Here is a 26,059-nt window from a genome sequence, read left to right on the forward strand (position 1 = left end):
TGAGCCAAAATTGTCTGGTTTTAGTATACTATTGGTACCATTACACTGTCCTATTTTGGCACAAGTATACTTGCAGTATACAACTCTGTATATTCTTTTTGTAAATAATGCAACGTAGTTCTAAAATGTTGGATTTATTAGATTGTATCTTACTTCTCTTTTGTATGTCTGCATTGTCTCTTGCGAGATATGCAACTCCAGATTCTGACAAATATTTTTAGAAAACCAGGAGCAACTTCTGCTCTGGATCAAAAAGCTATAATGCTCTGCGACTGCCCGCCTATGTAGATAACTATCAAAAAACTAGTAGAAAATAAATAAAACACAAGTCTGGTAAAAAAAAAAATGGAAATTGGAAAAAGTATGGAATTTTGATGTTGAAAAAGCATATAAGAACATAAAGTTTACAAATGAGAGGAGGCCATTCGGCCTATCTTGCTCGTTTGATTGTTAGTAGCTTCTTGATCCCAGAATCTCATCAAGCAGCTTCTTGAAGGATCCCAGGGTTTCAGCTTCAACAACATTACTGGGGAGTTGGTTCCAGACCTTAACAATTCTGTGTGTAAAAAAGCGTCTCCTATTTTCTGTTCTGAATGCCCCTTTGTCTTATCTCCATTTGTGACCCCTGGTCCTTGTTTCTTTTTTCAGGTCGAAAATGTCCCTTGGGTCGACATTGTCAATACCTTTTAGAATTTTGAATGCTTGAATCAGGTCGCCGCGTAGTCATCTTTGTTCAAGACTTTATAGACTCAATTATTTTAGCCTGTCTGCATATGCCTTTTAAACCCGGAATAATTCTGGTTGCTCTTCTTTGCACTCTTTCTAGAACAGCAATATCCTTTTTGTAGCGAGGTGACCAGAACTGAACACAATATTCAAGATGAAGACTTACTAATGCATGGTACAGTTTTAACATTACTTCCCTTGATTTAAATTCAACTTTTCACAATATATCCGAGCATCTTGTTAGCCTTTTTTTTTTAAAACTTCCCCACATTGTCTAGATGAAGACATTTGAGTCAACAAAAACTCCCAGGCTTTTTTCATAGATTCCTTCAATTTCAGTATATCCCATATGATATTTTATAATGCACATTTTTACTTCCTGCGTGCAGTACCTTACACTTTTCTCTATTAAATGTCATTTGCCATGTGTCTGCCCAGTTCTGAATCTTGTCTAGATCATTTTGAATGACCTTTGCTTCTCCTCCTATTTTTGTGTCATCTGCAAATTTAACAAGTTTGCTTACTGTACCAGAATCTAAATCATTAATGTAGATTAGGAATAGCAGAGGACCAAACACTGATCCTGTGGTACTCCACTGGTTACCTCACTCCATTCTGAGGTTTCTCCTCTAATTTCAGTACTTTCTGTTTTCTACATGTTAACCACTCCCTAATCCATATACATGCATTTCCTTGGTGTGAGATACCCTGAGATACTGTACCTATATTGAGTACAGTGTACTTTGTACAGATCACAGTCCATAGGTCAATTATGGGCAACTTGACATTTATTTGGACAACCAACTGTCGACAATGGACTGCCCGAAGTGCAAGTACCATTACCAAAATTTTGCAAGCCCTGATCCGTCTGTACCGCTCATTTCACTGCACTCCACCAGGTGGTATTTTTCCAGAGGGCCCTTCATGTTTGTGGTATTTCAATGGTAGTAGGATTTACATTTGCATATTTTACAAATCACACATTTATTTTCAGTCTTGCCGCCGATCATCCAAAATCCAAAATAACGGCTGTAGATACTTTTGTTACCTGGAGAACTGGAAACTTCAGCCTATCCACCACATTGGAGTTGAAATGAACCACTTCAGATAATGCCCACCTGTACCTTACTGACAACGACGAATACACAGAGGGCGGTCGCTTACAAAGCATTTTCAAAACTGTGCTGGCAGCAGGATTGGATGTGCATCATGACATTCATATTGTGTGTGGTGGTCTTTAAAGAACTTTGCTTGCTTCCCGAGGGGTCTCTTAGCCAGAGTCTACTGTATAGACACCATATATGTAATTTTTGGCACAGCTCATGATATTTGACTTCTGGTTGAGGAAAACTATCCTCTAATGTGCGTTTTTTGTTTCCAGCTGTACCAGAGTGTAGAAGGCAATGGAGCGCCAGCAGCTCAAGTTGTTTTTGTCAGTGTATTTTTTTTTTAACTTTTCTTGGGACTATCAAGTTCCTTTCTGATGCAATGTGGTTTGCTATATCAGCGTGTATGTATATCTATATCTACATATATATCACAAGTAAGGGTCTACTTAAATCACAGAGAATTTACATATTTTCCAGGGAGGTTATGGAATAAAATTAGGATTTTGCAGACCTGTTTTAACATTAAATAAACCTAAGTAGATAATATTTCAGAGGACTATAAAAACCTTAAGATAATTGTGCTTCCTCACTAAAACAGAGTGCTGTCATTTGCTGAAGGCAAGCATGCAACATCCCCCAGCCGTTTCTGCATTCTCTGTCTTTGTATTGTAAAGTCTTGCCCATACATTGAGACTGCACATTCTGCATCCACAGAATTGCTTGGAAGTGTAAAGCAATGCTTTTTAAACAGATGTGGAAACATTCCCAAAACTATTCCAGTTTAAAATTCTAACTGTGTTTAAAAAGTAAGCAGCAGTTTGTTTGAAGCGAGGTGGCTGTGCTGGATTGTACCTGTAGTACTGATTTAACTTGGCTACAACCGAGTGGAATACCTTTTGTCTGCGCTGACTTTCAAGTTTGTTTTCTGAAAGTTGCTGTTTGTTTTACGTTCCATTCAGCAGCCTCTGTAGTAGCCTTTCATTTTAATGTGTGATTCTGAAGCTAAATAGCAATCGATCGTATTTTCTTCAAAGTCACATTACAAGATGTGCAAAACAATTACTTCCACCTGCATGAAAAGTTTCTTTGGGAAATTTCTTGACATGTTCCTCAAAATACACTTTGCTTTTTTGTGTTTTGTCATCCATTTTTACCATCAATGCTAAAAACTAGATTTTAGTAACCTAAATTAACATAGGTCTTGAACCTTCTCTCGTTTGTAAACTTTCTTACTTTCTTATAACAGTGCAACACTGACTTTGTCCCGCCTCCTACTGTACAGTACAGTACAGGTCACAGAAAAGCCAGTACAGACGCACTGATAGGCTGATTTAAAATGTTGTTGTGAACAGTAAACAAGAAAGTTCACGGCTTTGAAGTGTTTTTTTTTGTATGTCAGTGCAGGCTCACATACAGGATCGGCACATTGACTACAATTTGCTTAGACAGGTTTTCACAGCCCTGATCTTAATCGCAGTGCCTTGCTCAATTATTCCTTTTTGTTTGCAATAAAGTAACACCATGAATTGTGCCAGTTGCGGCCTGTTCTTTTAACCCTTGAAGGACCAAGTGTTTTTCAGTGGGCTGCTCCCCCGGGATCAGTGTTTTTCAGTGGGCTGCTCCACCTGGGACCAGGGTTTTTCAGTGGGCTGCTCCCCCGGGACCAGGGTTTTTCAGTGGGCTGCTCCACCTGGGACCAGTGGTTGTCAGTGGGCTGCTCCCCCGGGACCAGGGTTTTTCAGTGGGCTGCTCCCCTGGGACCAGGTTTTTTTTTGGCTGTATTTGACCCTCTTCCTATAAAAATTCATTAGAAATCAAACAGTAGCATCTTGGACCACTCTGGGGAACATTACAAAGTGCTTCAGAAACCATAAAAACTTCTCTACTTTTTTTTTTTAAGCATTTTATATTATGTATTCCACTTGGTGTACTTTAAGAGTTGGATGTGTACAAACTTGTTTTTCTACGACTTGGGGGGCCACACAATACCTCCTGAAAGGTGGTGTTGAAAAATATTTTTTTTTTGGACAAAATAATAATAATAATTTTAAATTGATATAGCACCCTTCACACCAATATGGAAAAAACATCAGGAACATAGTAGTAATAATAATAAAACAAAATACAGTCGGTTCAGCAGTACATTCAAAACTGGTACAATACAAATAAAAACAAATCCTAAGATCATAAAAACAAGAATTACAAAAGCATTACAAGTTTTAAGAACAAGTTGACAGGATCACTAAGAAGCTGTGTGTCTTAAGAGTGGATTTCAAATTCAACACTGATGTGAGTTTCAAATTACAAGACATTGTCTCACTAGAGTGATTTTATTTGTGTATTTATTTGTACACATTTTTAGCTGACTTTTTGCCTTTCGATCTTCTAAAATTCATTAAAAAATCTGTTTTAATAGTAGAGACTTGAAATGGTATTTTCTGGTTCAGGACACTAGAGAATATTATCCAATATTTGTTTAGAAACTGTAAAAAATACTTTCTGATTTTTTTTTCCATTGCAGTAAGTAAAAAAAAAAAAAAAAAAAAAAAAAAAAAAGGGGCAAAAGGGCAAAATAAGACATTCTTTCATCTGAGTGATTTTAGCAAGATAGAACATAAGACGTGTGGGAATGACAACAGGCCATTTGGGCCAATCAGGGCCTGTCCCTTGTCAGCACACCATTCTCCACTGCTGTAAAAACACAAAAGGTAGTATTTTTGTAAATGTTCCCTGTGTTTTAGATGCTACTGCTTCACTTGGTAGGCTATCCCGTGCATTTATAACTCGCAGAGTAAAAAAAAAAAAAAAAGAAAAAAGTGCTTCCTACTTTCCGTTTTAAACTTACTTTCTCGGCTTCCATTTCTACTCCTCTTGTTCTCTGTGTTATATTTGAAGTCGTGTCCTGGGTTCACTTTATCTACACAATTTGTGAATTTCAAGATGTTAATCGTCCCCTCTTTCCCTTCTTTTGTTCTTGGCTGAAGAGCTTCCATTATTTTAACCTGTCCTCACAGTTCAAGTCATTCAGTCCTGGGGTCAGCCTCATTGCCCTTCTCTATACTTGTCCAGTGCAATTATGTCTTTTTTGTAGTGAGGTGACCAGAATTGCACACAGTGTTCTAGGTGGGGTCTAGGTAGGGCATTGTATAATAGTTTGTGCTGTGTTCAAAAGTTCGTTCTCTAGCCAGGAATTCAAAGGTTTGTCAGGTGACATTCACATACTGGCAGATGTTGTTTTTTTCTTTTGACTGCTGACAAGTTTAAATGTTACTTTAGAACACCAACGTAGCATTTATTTTCTTTAGAACAGTAGTGTGCGATGCAGGCTTCCACACTGGCCACGTAGTGAAACCGACGTAAGGAAACAGTCGTATTATAATATATGTACACACACAAAATCAGCATGTCAAATAAGTTTTTCTTACATGTTCAATAATAAGAATGACACGTTTAAATTGGTTGTTTCTGAGTAGCCTGTAGAGCACTGTACCTTTTTAAAAATAAAAACAATCAAAAAAACTATTAGTCAAATCACACAGGCAGCAGCACCGTGTCCAAAAAGTGTAAAAAAACACAAACTGCAAAACGGGTAAAACTCGTTTTATATACAATTTGCAGGAAATAATAAAAAAAAAGTTGTTCAGCAGCAGTCTGAAGTATTCTGTTTAGCAATGTTTAGTTTTAGAGAAAGTGAGTGTTTATTTTGAATAGACTACTTGTTCAATAAATAAAATATATTAATATTTTTTAAGAAGCAAGTGCACTTTGTTTCAAAAAATTCCTAAGCGCTGTATTTGTGAAGATCTCAACCGAGTTTACAGTAACATCCAATCTCTTCATATACATGCTCGTACAACTACAAAATACAAATCTCATTGGCTGAGCTACATAGCTACATGTAAATGCAGTGTGCTACACAACCAGACAATTTACAGATACTTCAGTATTTGTATTTTCAGTGCATGGCATACTGCATTTTAAAGGAAGTAAAGGCAGTGCCAAACCTTATGTGTTTCTACATCCATTTCCAAGATTTCACTGACTTTTGTTCAAATTCATGATTTGTGACAAAATCGTATCTTTAATAATAGTTAAACAAAGGCACAACTTGCATTCGGATTAGAACACATCCAATATATATAAAAAAGAAATACAAAGGACTTTGACAACTGAAGAGTATGCGTGCGTCTGCATCAGAGGTCCCTTTAACATTGTAATAATAATAAAAATACTGTGCTTTAGTAGAAGTCATTTCTGTCTGTTCATTACTGTTAACATTGTCCAAAAGCAAAGCATTTGAATTAGTCTCACAAATCCTGACTAATTTCGCTATTGTACTAAATTCTGCTTATTTTTATATAATGTGCCATATAATCCAAACGCCACATGCTTTGAAACAAAAGAAGGTAATCGGTAGATTTAATAGTTTAAAAAACAAACGCAAACATATTGCCTTAATTTTTAAATCAAGAAAACGTGAATACAGTAGTCCTATTTCTGATTTGGCTTGTCCAACGTGAATGTAGAGGCCTGAAGTGTGTGTATAGTAGCAACATGCTAATCTATCGTACTAGCACGAACCGTTTGACAGTGTTTGAATACTATACATTGCACATGAAATGTCACTGCAAAATGTCATCTTATTGATTTTCTATAAGGCCTATTAAAAGTTGTATTAAAATCCACTACCAGATCTTATACGTAGCACCTCTTTATAAACAATGCCACTGCTGTGCATTGGAGCAGGGTATAATACCAAAGCACGGGGGGAGTACCTGTAGCGGCAGTATCACTTCAATAAAAGATGTGCTGAATACTTATTGTACAAGACGTAAGAGAAGTTTTATGGTAGAATAAGTATGAAACATACAATATACACCAATAGTAATCATTTTTATTTTGAAAACTGAGCACAGAGTAGGCTAAAGCACCGCCCCTTTAAAAAAATAAACAGACCAAGGTTTTCTGCAGGAATAGGGTGTACATGTTTCATTGTAACACTGAAGATGCCCAGTAATGCAGCTTGTGAAATATTCATTTGACCGGTGAGGAGAGCAGCACATTGACATAGAGGAGGATGCATGTACTGTAGAGCCAAGCTTGTGTGTTTTTTTTTTTTCTTGGTAAAATATCACTGGCTGTAGTTTTCAGATCTTTGTTTTAAATGTGTAACGTGAAACAAACAATGATGGTGGATCCCTTGCTTATTGTTTCACAGTTTTAATGGATATAAAAGATCAATGCATGTTCATGAAAACAACGTTAAACTGAGCTGCGCTGCAGCTGTGAAAAGACACGCCACTCCATATATATTTATTATCTCATTTAAAATCAAAGTTTAAAAAACTGGAACATCCAATAGGAATACAAATGGAATATATTTTAATTGTATTAGAAAGCTTTAGTAAAGAAGTTCAATTTCAACACATAAACCCTCTTAAGATGTTTATCATTGGCATGTGAAATAAATGACTTGATTTGTTAGCGTTGTCGCACGCTATTAAATCCTGATTTATCAATCTTGCATAAGGCACTGGTATGCACGTTTCGAAGTAATAGGTGTTAATAAAGTAGAGGCAGTGTTACATTTCTAATCCTGTATTTACTTGAACCCTCAATTTAATTTGGTACTGCATACTGTACCTGTTACCATACTTAGCATTGGCATTAGGATGTCATTGTAATACGGTAGTTAATAAGCAGTCTGATTTTATAACAAAGGGGAGGCCTGGAAACTCTCTATTGCCAGTAAATGACTGCCAGAGTTAGTGGCAATTAATCCTAAATGATGCATGCATAACCTACCCTTTTCATAAAGCTTTGGCCAGGGTAGTCTGTCTGAGCTATTCCAACGAAGTGAGTGTGTATATCACAGTAATAACCTGCTGCCCTCCTGTGTTGCAGTCTGAATGGACAACAGGAACACTCCCAAATCCAGGGGCCCAGCCTCTCAGCGCCCTGCTGGCACCATGTCTTCGCCGATGACTCTCAAGTCTGAGCTCAACGAGGACTGTGACCTTCAGGAAGTGGTCTGGCAAGATGATAACAAAGACAGAAAGAACAACGACAAAGACAGCGACGGGAAGTTGCCAGCTGAGATCTGTGTGGTGATTGGGGGGCCGCGGAGCCCGCAGACCCTTGGTAAGGAATCTGGTTCTCGGTGGAGCTGCCACTAAATGCTGGTCATGCTGTATGTCTCAATGATGTCTCTGCATTTGCTTTTCCTATTCCTTTCAGGGTCCTACGTGTGTGGAATCTGTGGAAAGAAATACAAGTACTACAACTGCTTTCAGACTCATGTGCGGGCTCACCGAGGTAATGCATTCACCTTCCCTGCAGGACAACCACAGCTTGCACCTTTCTAAATCCCATTGCAAGGGGGCACACCATTCACCATCCCTGCAGGACAACCACAGCTTGCACCTTTCTAAATCCCATTGCAAGGGGGCACACCATTCACCATCCCTGCAGAACAACCACAGCTTGCACCTTTCTAAATCCCATTGCAAGGGGGCACACCATTCACCATCCCTGCAGAACCACCACAGCTTGCACCTTTCTAAATCCCATTGCAAGGGGGCACACCATTCACCATCCCTGCAGAACAACCACAGCTTGCACCTTTCTAAATTCCATTGCAAGGGGGCACACCATTCACCATCCCTGCAGAACAACCACAGCTTGCACCTTTCTAAATCCCATTGCAAGGGGGCACACCATTCACCATCCCTGCAGGACAACCACAGCTTGCACCTTTCTAAATCCCATTGCAAGGGGGCACACCATTCACCATCCCTGCAGAACAACCACAGCTTGCACCTTTCTAAATCCCATTGCAAGGGGGCACACCATTCACCATCCCTGCAGAACAACCACAGCTTGCACCTTTCTAAATCCCATTGCAAGGGGGCACACCATTCACCATCCCTGCAGAACAACCACAGCTTGCACCTTTCTAAATCCCATTGCAAGGGGGCACACCATTCACCATCCCTGCAGAACAACCACAGCTTGCACCTTTCTAAATCCCATTGCAAGGGGGCACACCATTCACCATCCCTGCAGAACAACCACAGCTTGCACCTTTCTAAATCCCATTGCAAGGGGGCACAGCAAGTTAATGCACATTACACTGTACTAGGGGATACTTTGCTTGTGTTACTTATCTTAATATTGTATTGTAAGAGCTGACCTGTTTAAATAACAAAATGAACTCCAGGTCAGCTGAGCGGCTGTCCCGCGGTCTGCAATGGGCTTTAAACATGTGCAGTTTCTGTTTTGCGATATGAGTTGATGGGGGCTGTACAACAGAGTCTCCCATAAGGCATTTTAGGCATAATTCACCCCTTCTTGCTAATAGAGTGAAACTGCTAAAATACTACTTTGCATAAATGAAAATAAATACATTCATTTAACTTGCATAAAAAAAGCAATTTAACAATCCACACTCTGTCTGCATTTGTTTTAAATGTCAGTATTGCATTTTGTGTATTTGTGGTCAATTTTATTTTCTTTTACTTTGTGCTGCCAGAAGGGCGAAGCGGCAATGTTATTATTTTTAAAGAAACTTTTGCTTGAGGTTAATGATCACAATGGAGTTTCCTGGTCTGTAAAGGATTGTTTATTAAACAGAAAACAACCTTGCTGCAGCATTCCTCTGCTTAGGATATCTTTTGTAATGGTAATATAAAAAATAAACTGAAGTAGCATAATATCTTATTGAGAATGACCCTGATAGAGGCTGCCATGCTGCTCAAAGGGTTTTGTAAACAGGAAATACCACTTTACATGTGTTACTTTTTCAAACACGAGTTTTGTATTTCTACTTTTAATTTAAACATATTTATTTAATGAAATGAGTCTGCTAAAACAGTATCTAATTTACAGTAACTAGTTATACCATCTGCAATGTCGCTGTAGCAACTTGGAGAACAATAAAGGCCTTCTAAAAATGAGTTACAATGTGTGTTATATGGCCCTTCAATTTTAAGATATCAGTAATTGGAAAGGATTACTAACTCAGTACACTAACGATAGGCATTTGCTAACTCTCAGTTTTAAAACGTAGCTTTGTTTCATTAGTATAACAGTGGAATGAACACAGCATCATGTAGTAATTGTAGGACAGTACTGCATGTATGAATACTTTAAACAATAAAGCAGAAACTAAAACGCTTTAAATTTAAAGCTGGTTAATAGACTAGCAGGCACTGGCAAAGTTTACTTGTTTATATGGTGCAGAACTAATTTATTTTAACATTGTTTAGGGACTTTGTGATAAATAAATAATAATAAAAAAATTATTAAAAAAACAACAAAACACACCAAACTGCTTAAGCTACAGGTACCACAGTAGCAGGCGCAGTATACACAGCCTCAGTTTCTGACACATTTTTTCCCATGCCCAGCACACGCTTCTGTACTGCATACCACCTGTCGATCAGAGGGCGGGATCACACACTGTATGCCACACTGTGATTGGTAGAAGTATTACTGACTATCAAATCCAAACTGCCAATAAAGACTCAATAAATTCCACGCCATAATAATTCCATAATAAAAATAACACAAACGAATGAGACAAGTTTGCTTCAATTCTGTTACAGTAAAGGGGCTAAGTGACGTCACTCCCCTAAAATAATATTGTTGATCTCAGAAACAATAATAGCACAAACGTTCGTTTGAACGGCACAAACGAATGAGACAAGTTTGGTTCAATTCCGGTACTGTAGGGGGGCTGAGTGACATCACTCTCCAAACGTAATATTGTTAATATCTCAAACAATAATAGCAAAAACATTTGTTTCAACGGCACAAACGGATGGTATATAATTCAATGTTTGTGCTGTTTGTAGGGGGGTGCAACTTCTCGGAGCTGTTAATACAAGAAAGGCAAAGTGCCATTAGCCTCTTAATATCTCCCTGATTTATCAGATTCAGTGCCCATTAGCCTCTTCATATCTTTTGATTATCGGAGAGTCAGGTTCACCCTTTTAACACGTTATGGATTTTTCTTTGGGCAATTTATTTTTTCACTTAATCTGAAAATAGCCTAAAATGCAGTTTGGCCCTATTTGCTTGTAAGGGATGAATTGTTAATACTGGGTTCTCCTCTGTTTCTTTCAGGTAATCAATCAAATTTAAGTCTTTAAGCAAAGAGTAACAGTCAGGATTATTTTGATGTGTGATGCAGATAGGCAATATGGTTGTTAGTGTTCTGATGGTTAACAGAGCATTCAAATCAATGTATATATATATACATGATGCCTGACTTCCAGAATAGAACATCATGTAGAATCGCCTTCCAACAGTTTTTAACCAGACTCTGTTCATTAACATTGGCAGCACAGTCAGAGGACAAGATACTACTGTTGAGCCAGAAGTAGGGGCATTAGACGGTTTGATTCTGTAAACGCATGGGGGTTTAGACAGGAAATCATGTCTAATGTACAGAGCAGCAGTCTTATTTATACTACTTTGTTGATATTGTATTAATGCATGGATTTTTAGACAGGAAATCATGTCATTCGTGCTGAGCAGCACTCTTATTTATAGTAATAATATCGTATTAACTGCTTGTTGTCTCTTTCTACAGAAACAGAAACGGGAGCAGGAGAGGGGAGTTCCCAAGGAGCAACCAGTGAGTGCATTCTTTCAAATTTACCAGAGGAACAAATACACCAAGAAACACAAAGTGTCTCTCTCTTTGCTTTCCTGTTTCGTAGATAACTTCCGGTATGCCTGCGACATCTGTGGGAAGAAGTATAAATACTACAGCTGCTTCCAGGAGCACAGGGACCTGCATGCAGTGGATGGTAAAGCCTTTCGTTGTGACGACAATGTCATTTTAATTGTGAATATAGTGTTCTGGTTCTTCCAGGAGCACAGGGACCTGCACGCAGTGGATGGTAAAGCCTTTCATTGTGAAGACAATGTCATTTTAATTGTGAATGTAGTGTTCTGGTTCTTCCAGGAGCACAGGGACCTGCATGCAGTGGATGGTAAAGCCTTTCATTGTGAAGACAATGTCATTTTAATTGTGAATGTAGTGTTCTGGTTCTTCCAGGAGCACAGAGACCTGCACGCAGTGGATGGGGAAACCCTTTCATATTAGGGAGACCATGTCATTTATTTGTGGTGCTTGTGACTTTTGGGCTGTTGCTCTGGATCAGCACAGCACATCAGTAACTGCTCTTCAGTCCTGGCCTCAGTCAAGCAGAGACTCGCAGAACCGCTGAATTGTGTGCAGGTTTTGCAGATGAAAATCTTCATATGAAGTACAGTGCTTGTTTGTACACATTATGCAAAACATCAAGGACTCTTGGGAAAACTACTACAAGAATATCTGTTTGCCATTTATTTTAAATTTTATTTTTTTATTTTTTATTTTTGGAAGGAAAGCAAAGACATTCTATTTTTAAAAGAGAATTAATAAAATTGATAGCATCACGTGTATTTTTCAAAGGTGTCTAAACTATACTATGGGCTGGTGACTGGTCATGTTGAAGAGTCAACCCCTGACATCCTGCCCTTCCTCTTTCAGATCCCTACGACCAGGCTGTCATTCCAGTGGACGATCCCAAAGAGGAGGAATCGACTGAACCTTTCCAAAAAATCGGACCAAGTAGGAATTCTACCGTCCACTTTATTTTGTGTTTTAATCCTGAGATGATCAATTTCGGACTATGACATCTTTCACCCCTTCTGTTTTCTCGTTACAGAAACCGGGAACTACATTTGTGAATTCTGTGGAAAACAGTACAAGTACTTTAACCCTTACCAGGAGCATGTGGCTTTGCACGCACCCATAAGTAGGTGAACACTTGTTTTAATTGGAGAGGAATGTCCTCTAGTTGGTTTTGAAGATTCAAAGATCAATTGAGAGCATCTGATAAAATACAAGACCTAATGTTTTAATTACGGAGTAACCCTTTTTAATGGAAGGGTTTGATTTCAAACCTGCTTAGGGATAGGTGACTCTCACACATTTAAAGTTAGTGCTTTAGGTATTCATTCCATTGGGTCCTAGTGCGAGTTATTTAAACTAAACTTGTATCTGTCGGTGTGTTGACGACACGTGCTGTTTTAGCTGCACGGTTTGACTGAATTAATAAACCTGGTACAATGCTGCAACTGGAAATGCCTGAGTACGTTTAGCTGGGGTTTAATAAGGGAATGATGTCAGAACTTTAACATCTAACTGCATATTTTAAAAAGAAACTGGGGGAAAAAAACTGACCTCATTGAGGAAGAAACCCAGGAATTCCCCTTCGTCATTAACGGTGATCATACTTGTCTCATTGCTGCATGCACAGTGATCAATATTAGAACAAGGACACCGTGCGTTGCACGTCTTTTCACTTGCTAAGTAAGTTGCTCACACTTAACCTGCAGGTTGTCCAGATGGTAACATCAGTAACAAGCATACCTGCTTCTCGGAGTTCATCCACTTTCTATTCTGTATTATTGTACATGGCTCCGGAGCTGCGTGCTACATTCCTGTTGTGCTGCAGTGGAGCTCATGCTGTTAGTTATGGTGGGCCCCTCCTGTGCTGTGGAGGTCCAGTCCAGTGGTATGCAGAGTGAAGCTGAGAGGAGCTGAACAGACATGCGGAGGAGTACTTTCACATTATTATACTGCTTGTATGGGTTCCAACTAGTTTTGCATATGATTTGCATTTTTATATTAATACAAATTATATTAAATTATGTTTTTCTGTATTACTCTTTGGACCTCACTAATGCAGTTTTCCACTCTAGTCCTCAATGGCCATTAACAGAGCTGACCACCTTATTATTTATATGGGTATTGTAACCTAAAAACAGCATCTTTACTGCTGCCTTGTGTGTGCTCTGGAAAGCAGTGACTGTTTAAAAAGCATAGCTGGATACCAAACCTAGAGGCATATTAATCCACACTACATCAAACATGATCTTGTCTGACTTGGAGATGAGTGTGCTGCATTGTGTGTTTAGGAAGGGTTAACTCTGATACTGAATGTGTGAGGGCTTGCTTTAGCAACAGCTGTCAGTGTCTTCATAGTTTACGGTTCTCTTTTGTTATATGCACAAATGAGTGTCTTTGAACTTCTTGATGTAAGAGAGATGCTATATCTCCGTATAAAGACTTGTGGAGTCAGTGTCAACCAAGCAGTAATTGACAAAGGATTTTTGAATTAAACAGGTTAACCATGTGTTGTATTCGTTTGATTTCTCAGTCACTATTATGCGTATTATTGGGAAACGAGCCAAACAGGCATTTGCCTTGATTTAATATTGATGTGTTTTTTGGTCTGGGCTGCTAGCAGCTGCTTACTGTATACATGTGTGTCTCAGGGAAGCAATGCCATGATTGATTTACAAGAAGTTATTTGAACAGGTTGGTCCATTGAGATGCAAGCACCTCGTTCACGGCTGCGCCCTGCCAGCAGCAGCAAACGTGGCCCCCCACAAACAGAACACAGCCAAATAGGTAAAACAACATGGCCATGTGGAGACGGGCCAGTAATCCTTCAGCACATGGATATTACCTGAACGGGTTTGATTGGGCTTGGGCTTGTTCAGACATGGCAGCATTAGCACAGCACAGGAGGACAACCCAACAGAACGCATGGAATAATAACCCAATTGAGTGTGCAGCACAGCACAATTCATTGTCTGAGTACATAGGTCTCAATCGTATACCATCTCCATGTAAATTTTATTTCATCACATTCTCCGCTGTTGTCATCTTCACCTATTGAACTAAGACTTCAGTATATCCAATAATCTTCATTGAACAAAGACTTCAGTATATCCAGTAATCTTTACTGAGATGATAGTGTTTTCCAAAGCAGGTAGTGAAAGTGCCATCGGCAGTGATTACCATGTAGCCCTCATGTAATGGGGCTCTTATCACATCCAGATTTGCTGCTGGACATGTCTCTACATGGACCTCTGCTTTTTTCACAGCCCACGTTGTGTCCAAAGAAAGAGAACTAATTGTGCCGTTGGTTCTCTTAACTATTTTGCAGAAAGTGCTTTTTGCAGGAAAGCCGAAAGCAAAACACAAAACAGCGTGGAGGAAACGAACAGCTCCCAGAATTCCAGTGGTGAGTGCGAGCCTGCACGCCTTTGTATGTTGTGTATTGCTGCCGCACTGCAGTGCAACGGCTGCCTCGCTGCCAGCTTGCATTGAACTATCAGGTTTGAAATAGCATGTCAAATCTGTTTAGCATGGTCATCATTCAAGGTTGACAAGCAAATAAATGTCTGGGGTCTAACCTTTTTAAAATTCATGCAACTTGATCTCAAAATACATATAAAAAATATATTTTTTCCTTCAGTTGTTGTAAAATGTAGTAATACTCTTAAATTGTAAGGATAGAGAAAGATTCAGATGTTGGTATTAGTGGAATGATTCCCAGCCACGCAGAGTACATTAAAACCCATTATCTAATGAAGGCAGCGGCTCCCATTGTGCAGTTTAAATGCAGAATGGTAGATGGCTCGATGCAGAATCCAGCCTGTGTGTTTAAATGCAGAATGCCAGCCACCTTGATGTAGAATCCAGCCTGTGTGTTTAAATGCAGAATGCCAGATGGCCCGATGCAGAATCCAGCCTGTGTGTTTAAATGCAGAATGCCAGCCGGCTCAATGCAGAATCCAGCCTGTTTATTTGCTCTTGTCTTCCACAGGAGGAACTAGCCCCTTGATTTCCAACCCCTTTCCTCTTCTACAAAGTAAGTCATCTCATCTACACAAAAAAAACAAAACAGTTGTGTACAGCAAGTTACCCGAAGAAATGCATCAGGACTATACTTTGTAAAGACAACATAGAGCATCCACTTAAAGCTCAATTTATATAGATCATATTAGACAAACTGCTCAGACAATAGAAAGAAAATTACGTAATGAGGTAAGAAAGTTAAATATGGCAGGTTGACTTCTAAACAGTAGCAGGTGGTGTACCAGCAGCAGCCCCTCAATTCCTTTCTTATTCACAATGCATCCAACTGCTGCCAGATCACCTTCTGTGGAAATGTTCTTTCAGTGTGTTGAGGACAGTGTCCTGGATTTAGAAGGGTGTTAGAAGCGTTAGAAACGCTTTACTCACTATCTGCTTTTCATAGAGCTAACAAATACATTCCAGTAAATCTTACCACTGCAATAGCATCATTGCACACGTCTCTCATTTCCCTATACAGTGTAAAAGACAATCTCATTATGGTAAATGTTTATTTTATTTTTGTAATGGTATTTATTTTAAAGCTACTAATGAACCAGTTCCATGCAGATATTCCAATGCTGCGCTCTGCTTCAGGAGGGATCACAAAGGAACCCAGACACATTGAAAACACGTTAATCATTGAAAAAGCAGCCATTGACTACTGAGGAGCTTCAAACGCAGTCGGTGTGGAAAAATAAATAATCATGTTCTCCTTTTAATTAAAGAAAAAACTCCTCTTTGCCTTGTAGAGCCATACACATGTGGTGCTTGTGGGATTCAGTTCCAGTTTTACAACAACCTGCTGGAACACATGCAGTCCCATGCAGGTGAGGCTGGGCAGGGTCTGCGCTGGGCTGGGCCATGTCGTACTGGGCTGCTCTGGGCTGTGCTGTGCCGGCCCGGGCTGGGTTGTACTGGGCTGGGCTGGCCCGTGCCGGGCTCTAATCGTGTGTTACTGGGAGTCTGCATCTGCCTTTTGATGCCTCGGGAAGATCAGTAAAACCTGTGGCAGGCATTGTAATACAATGATAACGTTTAAAAGTCTGATGTTAAAAGATGAAGTTTAAGTAGAACTTAAACTTAAAAAAAAAAAAAAAAGAGAATGAGGTAAGAGAATGCATACAAACTCAAAACCTCTTAACCCTTTGCAGTCCTATGTCAGACCAGGTCCAACATTACAATTTTCCCTTTCACGTCCAATGTTGGACCCTGTCCAACATCATCAAAAAGACGTAAAGCACAGGCTTCTAGTCGTTTTTCTAGTCGAGTGAGACCGATAGGAGCCGAGTGAAACCGAAAAAAGGGCGTATCTCATAGGCCTATGCACTACAGAGATAATATGGAAATAACAAAGTCAGTAGCTGCTTCTGCATCCAATGGTCAAAGAATATCATGGACATTTGCAGAGCTTTTTGGAGATGTAATAAAATAATGACTTGGATCGCATTATTGAGGAGTTTGGTGATAAAACGAGTGATCAGGAGAGGATTTATCAGTTTGTACATCTATAAAGAGGTATTTACGAACGGCTTGCCCACCCCACCCACCCGGGGTGGGGCTTGGCTGTAGATACAGTACTGAGTGTCCTTTTGCGATTCAATTAATTTTAAACCTGTTTCACTGAAAAAAATATATTTCTTGTGTAAAATTAACAGCGCGTGTGAAAATAAATTGGACCTGACGCACCTGACAAGCACTGAATAAAAGGACTGCAAAGGGTTAAACCTGTTTTTGTTTTTTTGTAAATCATGTACACAGTGCATTCATTTTTGAATGATGCTGCCAGAAAACTCTTTAAGCACTTTAAAAGAAACCTTGTTGAATAAGGAACCAGTTAGTACATAATGGTTGTCATCACAGTATCTCTTGTTTAACCATTCTATATACCACCCAAATATTGGACTGGGGAATTCCTATTTTTATTTATTTATTCATATATTTATTTATTAATGTTGCAAGATCCAGCATATCCTAACATAGCAGACTGGTAAACGCATCACCACTGACTGGACTCTTTTCTTTACTCTCTCGATACAGCGGACAATGAAAACAGTGTGGTTGTTGAGCAGCTCAAAACATCTCCTGCCCCAGCCCCTGCTCCAGCCCCTGCCCCTGCTCCAGCTCCAGCTACCAGCGAACAGCTATGGAAATCCCCACCCCAAAGAAACCACACCATCAAGTGTAAGCTATTATCTTTATCTTGCATGTTACAGGTAGGAGCGGGGAATGACTGACAAACCTCAGAAAATATTCCATTTAAGGAAAGGGCATCAGAACTGCTTACATTAAAGTATTTTAAAATGAGAAATGTTAATGCTAAAAACTATGGACTTGAACATACTTTGTAAAAGCAGATAGTGCTTCATGTGAGTGTGGTCCTTGTACATTTGGTTAATTTATCACATGGCAAACCCTGGACTATATTAGGTTTTTGTTTTAGTTGTTTTTTTTTTTTTTTTTTTGGGGGGGGGGGGTTGTGTACAAGATGCACACAGTTTATTATCAAAGAACTGGGAGCCGATTGACATAGCAGCCAAAGGCAGCATTTTATCTCACTGAGTCACAGTTACTTCACAGAAAATGATTACACCGGAAACGTGTTACTACAGGTTTATATATTAATCGCACATGAAAAAATAAATCTGTTCTTCATTATGCCTTCCTTATACATTGTTTGTCTATTATTCTCACTCGTAAGTGTCCCGTTTTAAATGTTCTAAATTACGCTCCCTTTTACAAGTAACTATGATGTGATAGGTGTTACAGAAACTTGTTTGTCTGAAAGTGATGGGGATGAATACAATATTTGTGGGTATAGACTGTATAGGAAAGATAGGCAGGACAGAAGAGGTGGAGGGGGGTGGTGCTATACATAAGAAACAGTCTTGAAGCCCTGGTGTTAAACCTGGACAAAGAAAATAAAGCTGAATCAATATGGACCAGAATAACGGACAAAAATAACGGACATAATAATAGGTGCATGCTATAGACCGCCAGATTCAGATGGCGAGCAAAATAATCTGTTATACAATGACATTAGAAATGCGTGTAGCAAAGGAGAAGCCATACTAATGGGGGATTTCAACTTCCCCCATATAAAATGGGAAAACCCGGTGGGTAGCACGACGGACAAAATTGAAATGGTGGAAATGAAAAATGACTGCTTCCTAATGCAATTTGTCAAAGCACCAACTAGCGGGGAGGCATGGCTTGATTTAGTCTTTTCAAATAACGGACAGAATAGCTAAAACAGAGGTCAGAGAACCACTGGCAAACTCAGACCACAACATGGTCTCATTTGAAGTGCTTTTTAAACCCCAAAAGTAATGGTAAAAGCTAAAGTTTACAATTTTAGAAAAGCAAACTATGAAGGTATGAAACAGAGACTAACAGAAGTAGATTGGAGTAAAATAGAGAAAACACCCACAGAAGAAGGATGGCTGTTCTTCAAAAATGTAGTACTAGAGGCGCAAAACAATTACATCCCTAAAGTAGACAAATCTAAATGTACAACTAAATTGCCAAAATGGTTTAATAGATCAATTAAAAAAAATATTCAGCGATAAAAGGCACTTTACAGAGCATTAAAAAAGGACCAAAAAGAAAGTACGCAGAACTGCAAACACAAGTCAAAAAGGAAGTTAGAAAGGCCAAGAGAGAAATAGAAATGAACATTGCTAAGGGGGCTAAAACCAATTCAAAAATGTTTTCCTAATATTACAACAGCAATAGAACATTCAAAGAGGAGATTAAATGTCTAAGAGGTACAAATGGCAAAATCATAGACGAAGAAGAAAAAAGAAGTAACTATATTAAATGATTACTTTTCACAATTTTTTCCAAACAAGGATGCGGAGAACATTCCCCACATGTCATCCAGTTCCTATCCAGTTTTAAATAACTTTAGCATTACTGAGGCAGAAGTGTTAAAGGGACTAGGAGCTCTTAAAATAAATAAATCCCCTGGGCTGGATGAGATCCTCCCAATAGTACTCAAAGAAATCAAATAAGTTATTTGCTAACAACTAACCAAGATCATGCAACAGTCTCTTGACACAGGGGTTGTACCGACAGACTGGAAAATTGCAAACGTAATACCGATCCACAAAAAGGTAAACAAAACTGAACCAGGTAACTACAGACCAATAAGCCTGACTTCTATTATATGCAAACTTATGGAAACTATAATAAGATCCAAAATGGAAAATTACCTATATGGTAACAGTATCCTGGGAAGCAGTCAACATGGTTTTAGGAAAGGGAGATCGTGTCTGACTAACCTGCTTGATTTTTTTGAGGATGCAACATCGATAATGGATAATTGCGAAGCATATGACGTGGTTTATTTAGATTTCCAGAAAGCTTTTGACAAAGTCCCGCACAAAAGATTAATTCTCAAATTGAACGCAGTTGGGATTCAAGGAAACTCATGTACATGGATTAACATGTAGAAAGCAAAGTACTGATTAGAGGAGAAACCTCAGAATGGAGTGTGGTAACCAGTGGAGTACCACAGGGATCAGTATTAGGTCCTCTGCTATTCCTAATCTACATTAATGATTTAGATTCTGGTATAGTAAGCAAACTTGTTAAATTTGCAGACGACACAAAAATAGGAGGAGTGGCAAACACTGTTGCAGCAGCAAAGGTCATTCAAAATGATCTAGACAAGATTCAGAACTGGGCAGACACATGGCAAATGACATTTTAATAGAGAAACGTGTAAGCTACTGCACGCAGGAAATAAAAATGTGCATTATAAATATCATATGAGAGATACTGAAATTGGAGAAGGAATCTATGAAAAAGACCTAGGAGTTTTTGTTGACTCAAATGTCTTCATCTAGACAATGTGCGGAAGCTATAAAAAAGGCCAACAGGATGCTCGGATACATTGTGAAAAGTGTTGAATTTAAATCTAGGGAAGTAATGTTAAAACTGTACAATGCATTAGTAAGACCTCATCTTGAATATTGTGTTCAGTTCTGGTCACTTCACTACAAAAAGGATATTACTGCTCTAGAAAGAGTGCAAAGAAGAGCGACCAGAATTATTCCAGTTTTAAAAAGCATGTCATATACAGACAGGCTAAAAGAATTGAACCTATTAAGTCTTGAACAAAGAAGACTACGCGGCGACCTAATTCAAGCATTCAAAATTCTTCAAGGTATTGACAATGTCGACTCAAGGGACTTGTTCGACCTGAAAAAAGAAACAAGGACCAGGGGTCACAAATGGAGATTAGACAAAGGGACATTCAGAACAGAAAATAGGAGGCACCTTTTTATACAATCGTGAGGGTTTGGAACCAACTCTCCAGTAATGTTGTTGAAGCTGACACCTTGGGATCTTTAAAGAAGCTGCTTGATGAGATTCTGGGATCATTAAGCTACTAACAACCAAACGAGCAAGATGGGCCAAATGGCCTCCTCCCTTTTGTAAACCTTATGTTCTTATATATCTCCTTATGGGGTCTCTGTACTGTTTTGTTTTCACATAGCAATAGTCTAATCATTGTGTATTCTCTCTCTGCAGCCAACGGCACTGTACCAGAGAAAGAACGGCAACAGATTGCTGAGAGACTACTGAAAGTGATGTACGCTGATCTGGGAGCAGTGAGTGTCCTGAACACAAAAGACTTCATGAAGTTAGCACAGACGCTGGTTGACAGTGGAGCACAGTATGGTGCATTCTCCATCACAGATGTTCTGGGTGACATGAACAAGCTAGCCTTGAAGCACTTACCCAGAATGTATAACCAGGTGAAGGTAAAGGTGACCTGTGCCCTGGGCAGCAGCACCTGCCTGGGGATCGGCGTCACGTGCCACTCCCAGGTGGTGGGTGCCGACTCCTGCTATGTGCTCACCGCGTATCAGGTGGAAGGAACCCAGAGGAAGCGCTATGTCCTGGGGGTCAAGGAAGTGGACGTAAAGGAGTGTGGCGAGCAGGTCCATCACTGGGTGCAGAACGTCCTCTCGGAGTTTGTGATGTCCGAGATCCGGACCATTTACGTGACGGACTGCAAAGTGAGCTTGACCGCCTTCTTCAAGTCTGGGATGTGCCTGGGCTGCTCAGCCTGTGCCTTAAACTGTGTGGTGCAAAGCGCGCTGAACAAGAGAACTCTGCAGGCCCGCAGCATGCACGAGGTGATAGACCTTCTGAACGTGTGCGAGGACATGGCTGGATCTGCTGGCTTCTCTAGAGAGACCTTTGGCTCCCTGGAAGAAGCATCGCCACCACCTTGCTGGGACTCTGTCAACGAGTCTCTGCTGCTGGTGAACGAACGCTACGAGCAGATCTGTGAGTTTTACAGCCGGGCCAAGAAGATGAGCCACATCCAGAACCTGAACAAGCAGCTGCTCAGCAACCTGGTGGCTATCCTGGCCCCAGTAAAGCAGGCAGTGGTGGAGCTGAGCTGCGAACAGAAGCCCACGCTGCAGCTGGTGCTTCCCACCTACGTCAGACTGGAAAAACTCTTCACGGCCAAAGCCAACGACGTTGGTGCTGTAAGCAAGCTCTGCCACTTCTTCCTGGAGGCTCTTAAGGAGAACTTTAAAGTGGAGCGAGCACACAAAGTAGCTATGATTCTGGACCCCCAGCAGAAGCTGAGGCCGGTTCCTGCATACCAACATGAGGAGATAATCAGCAAGGTGTGCGAGATGATTACAGAGATCCGAGAGATGAGCGGAGAGGTCACTGATATGGAGCCTAGCACCAAGAAAGCTCGGCTGGCCAGCAGCAACAGTAAAGCTCAGGGAAGTGATGAGAAGCAGGTCAAAAAAGAAGTTTACGACTATTTGGCGGAACCTCTGTTCCAAGCAACTCCAGATCTGTTCCAGTACTGGTCATCAGTCACCCAGAAGTATCCCAGACTAGCCAGGCTGGCTTTCTGGCTGCTGTCCGTGCCGGCGGTGGGTGCGAGGAGCGAGTCTGTCAGCATGTGCGAGCAGGCGCTGTCAATGAAGAGGAGGAGACAGGTGACACCAGAGGAAATGAATAAACTTATTTTCTTGAAGTCAAACATGCCTTGAACAGGTCACTAGGAAAAGTGAAGTTTTCAAAATAATATTAAGAGGTGCTAAATCTTAACTAAAGGCCAAGGACAGACACTCCAATAGAAATGTTCGACTTGCCTCGTGCTGGACATTGTGAGAACAGCCTGCAACCACTAGTGCAAACGTGTGGATATCTTCTAGAGGAAATGGCCATATGGACAGAGTTCTGTATTGTACTGATCAAACACTTCAAGCTTGGTAGGGTCACGGCTGCTGTCCTATTTTATAAATCACAAGAAAACAGCATCAGAAATCCTACACACATCTGAAACATTTGAAATGCTTTGATTTATTTAGATTAAGTTGATCAGCGTTCCCCTGGTGTGTGTTTTATCTTCTCCCAAACAGTTTGCTTATGTGTTTATTTTATTTTAATATTTCATCGTATTTTAGAACAGTATTGTGTAGAATGTCATTCAACACTATTTTTGAGAACAAAGCATGTTATAATGGTTTATGTGTAAAGCCACATATATTTAACCAGCTCATTCAAGCTCATAGCATTTTAATAAAAAAAATGGGTTTAGATGCAAACCGAGAAGTGTAAATTCAACCTAAACTAGCTTTACTAACAAAACCTGCTTGAGTCATGAGATCTGCCACTTGTATATAGATAATAAATCAGCCAAATACCTGTTTAACGCTCACAGTAGCTATCTATCTAACAAAGGCAAATTCGCTTCAGGGTAGAGTTTAAATACAGATTGCATTAATCCGTAAGCAGTATTCAAATCAAAATAAGTTGCCTATTGTTGAAACATTTGCACATACAGGCATCACATGTCACAGCAGCATTCAAACTTGCCCTTGTGTAAGTTTGTTTTGTTTTAAATATCATTGTATGTTTGGGTGTTGCTGTGAGTGCTGTATCAGTATTGATAGCAGCTCTGCCCAGAGTAAGCAGGAAAGCAGCGTTGGTTTGTAATGCATTGTATATAGAACTATTTTTGTGAGGGAAACGGAACATATTGGATGTCAGACACTGAATGTATAGGAGGGTAAGCATCTCCATGCTGTGTAGAGTACTGTATCCCTAAACTACCAGAGAACACTCATTACAGCTGCTCCCTTGCAGTGCTGCTGGAGGGTCACATTTATTTTGACGCAAATACATTTTTTAAATTTTTATTCTTAAAGGGGTGGTGGATGTTTTATCTCCCAGAGGATTACAATTTCAAAAACAAAGGAAATTTCAACACCATTTTTTTCCCTTCTAATTCACAAGGAGGCTGAAAATCGGAGTGAAGGGGATTATATACTGTGTAGACCCACCCCGGACACCCAGACTGGCACTGTGCTGGCAATGGTGAAATTGATTTTCATGACAGTGTTTCCATTTGAAGAGAACAAAATCACTGTGCCATGATTGCAGTAAAAATCCTGTTCCAATGAAACCTGTTGAAAGGGTTGTTTTTTGGACATACTCTCTTGTGTGTGCTGCATGGCTCTGTGTTGACAGACACCCCTCAATGCATTCACGGGGGGGGGGGGGGGGGGGGTAGCAGTTTTAATATTTTGTGTCACTGTTTCAAGCTCAGGTCCTAAGAAACCAAGAGGAGGATAGGTGTTCACTTTCTCTGCCTGTTCTTCTGGGCAACTGCAAAGGGAAACTAACAGCAGACAATATGATTCAAGTTCATCTAGAAATAATTAGCCAGACAAAGCCTTTGTGGGGGGGTGGGGGGGACACGATTATAGCAGTGTTTGTATTAAAATGCATGTATTTTACCTTGCAGTGAAGCAGAAGCGTAACGTAGTTATATCTGACACTGTTACATCTTGGATGTCTCAATATTTGACATGTGGAAAGGATTGCAGTACAGTCAGCACTCGCATATCGCATATCTGACTACAATTTTGACTTCAGCAACAGTTAAACGACTGTGACGAATATCTGATTATTTCATCTGATTTGAAGTGTAACCTGCCCCCTACCACCCAAACAACCCCCTGCCCTGCACACACACTTCGTACAAAGAACAAATATGACATTCTTTAATTGAAATTTGTTAGCACACGAGTGGGAATAACACGGCAGTAAAAGACAAAAACATGTTTTTTCAAGGAACACAAAAAAAATACAAAGCTGAAAGGACTGTTTTAAAAAAAAGTAGGCTTCCATTTGGATGTACTATAGTTGGTTGTGTTGGCACAGTACTGTATTTTCAACACAAGTAATATTTTAATTCAGAACAATATGATTCTGAAAATATCACATGCCAAAAGACGACTGGACATGTGGACTGTATACGTTTAAATCCAGTATGTATTGTAGCAGTATGTAAAATTCCCCGTTAATGACCCTACAGCAAAATTTAATCAAAGTGTTACCCATGCACAGAACTGTACAATGCAATTTTGCAAAAGATTAAAAAAAAATAAACGTTTCCAGAATTAAAACAGTATCCAAAGTCGGTATTGAAAATTGCAGAATATAGTGCTCGATAGGGCCCTAATGTCACAGTTCACTTGCAAATGAAAATGCACAAAAACAACTAAAGATCACAGATTTAAAAACAAACAAAAAAAAAAATACATCACAGTATCTAAAACTGATTAATTTTTACCTTACAGTAGCATGTCTCGTTTGCTTTGTTTTTGGAGGAAGCGCTGTGTAGCTGCAGTGCACAATAAAGACAGACTGATTTGCCATCACAGAAAACAAACAAAAAAATGCAGGCTGTGACGGTTAAAACAATTGTGAAATTGGAGAGATGGGCTTCATATCAGAAAACTGGTGACTGAGGCGGAAATCGCGTGTGATGGGTGACTGCATTAATTTTTTACATACAGTATATATAATGGGGGTTGACTTTATTCTTAATACAAGGAAGGTAAAACGCCACTGATGTGTATTTGGGTAATGGATATCCAAGTGCTGACTATTGAACTGTCATGTACCTATAAGCTGCAGTTCTATTTTCCTCCCAGTAGAGGGCGCTACTGTGAAACAAACTGGCTCCTCAGAACTATTCTGCATAGTACTGTACCTTTATACTATACACTTGGTAAACTTGCAAGGCAGACACTTCAAGCACGGTGTGTGTTTCTGTGAGAAGTCAAAAACAAAGAAAACATGGTTTTAAATGTTCTGTGGTGTTGCTTTGTAGTAAAAACATTTTAAGATGAAAAGAAACCAAATAGTCATTTTTTTGAAAAAAAGTGTGTATATAGTGTTATCTGTAGCAAACCAAGCTCTTCACTTGCTACTGCCATCGCACATGCTGTGGGTTTTATAGAAATATGCTCTCTTGTCCTGAATAAATAGAAACTCAATTAACATGTTATGTTTAGAACAATCTATTTTTTTTGCATTCTGTCATATTAGATACAGGCAATACAAATCTAACCCTGATTAAACTTTAGCATGTGTTCATCTCTAAACAAATGCTACACTTTAGGACAGTGTTTTCTACAGGGCTTGCCAGATATTTCTTATTCCTCATATGTGTTTATGTATT

The 26,059-nt window shown here is 39.6% G+C and overlaps 1 protein-coding gene across 3 annotated transcripts in view; it reads left to right on the forward strand.

The window, feature by feature from the left end:
• Positions 1-24,996, forward strand: part of LOC121303623 (zinc finger protein 618-like) — a 54,303-nt gene extending 29,307 nt beyond the window's left edge. Inside the window, exons 2-13 of one of the 3 annotated variants that reach the window (XM_041234416.1) lie at positions 7,740-7,976; positions 8,073-8,150; positions 11,431-11,475; positions 11,561-11,650; positions 12,379-12,459; positions 12,557-12,646; positions 14,215-14,307; positions 14,849-14,926; positions 15,512-15,556; positions 16,293-16,370; positions 17,581-17,724; positions 21,079-24,996. In XM_041234416.1, the coding sequence (XP_041090350.1) occupies positions 7,745-7,976; positions 8,073-8,150; positions 11,431-11,475; positions 11,561-11,650; positions 12,379-12,459; positions 12,557-12,646; positions 14,215-14,307; positions 14,849-14,926; positions 15,512-15,556; positions 16,293-16,370; positions 17,581-17,724; positions 21,079-22,574 (2,550 nt within the window). In that variant the 5' untranslated portion in view covers positions 7,740-7,744 and the 3' untranslated portion in view covers positions 22,575-24,996. The remainder of the gene's footprint in view (positions 1-7,739; positions 7,977-8,072; positions 8,151-11,430; positions 11,476-11,560; positions 11,651-12,378; positions 12,460-12,556; positions 12,647-14,214; positions 14,308-14,848; positions 14,927-15,511; positions 15,557-16,292; positions 16,371-17,580; positions 17,725-21,078) is intronic. The other 2 variants (XM_041234418.1, XM_041234417.1) reach the window with 2 other exon arrangements.
• Positions 24,997-26,059: the final 1,063 nt, after the last annotated feature.

This window comes from Polyodon spathula, chromosome 34 (assembly GCF_017654505.1).
Source record: "Polyodon spathula isolate WHYD16114869_AA chromosome 34, ASM1765450v1, whole genome shotgun sequence".
NCBI lineage: Eukaryota > Metazoa > Chordata > Actinopteri > Acipenseriformes > Polyodontidae > Polyodon > Polyodon spathula.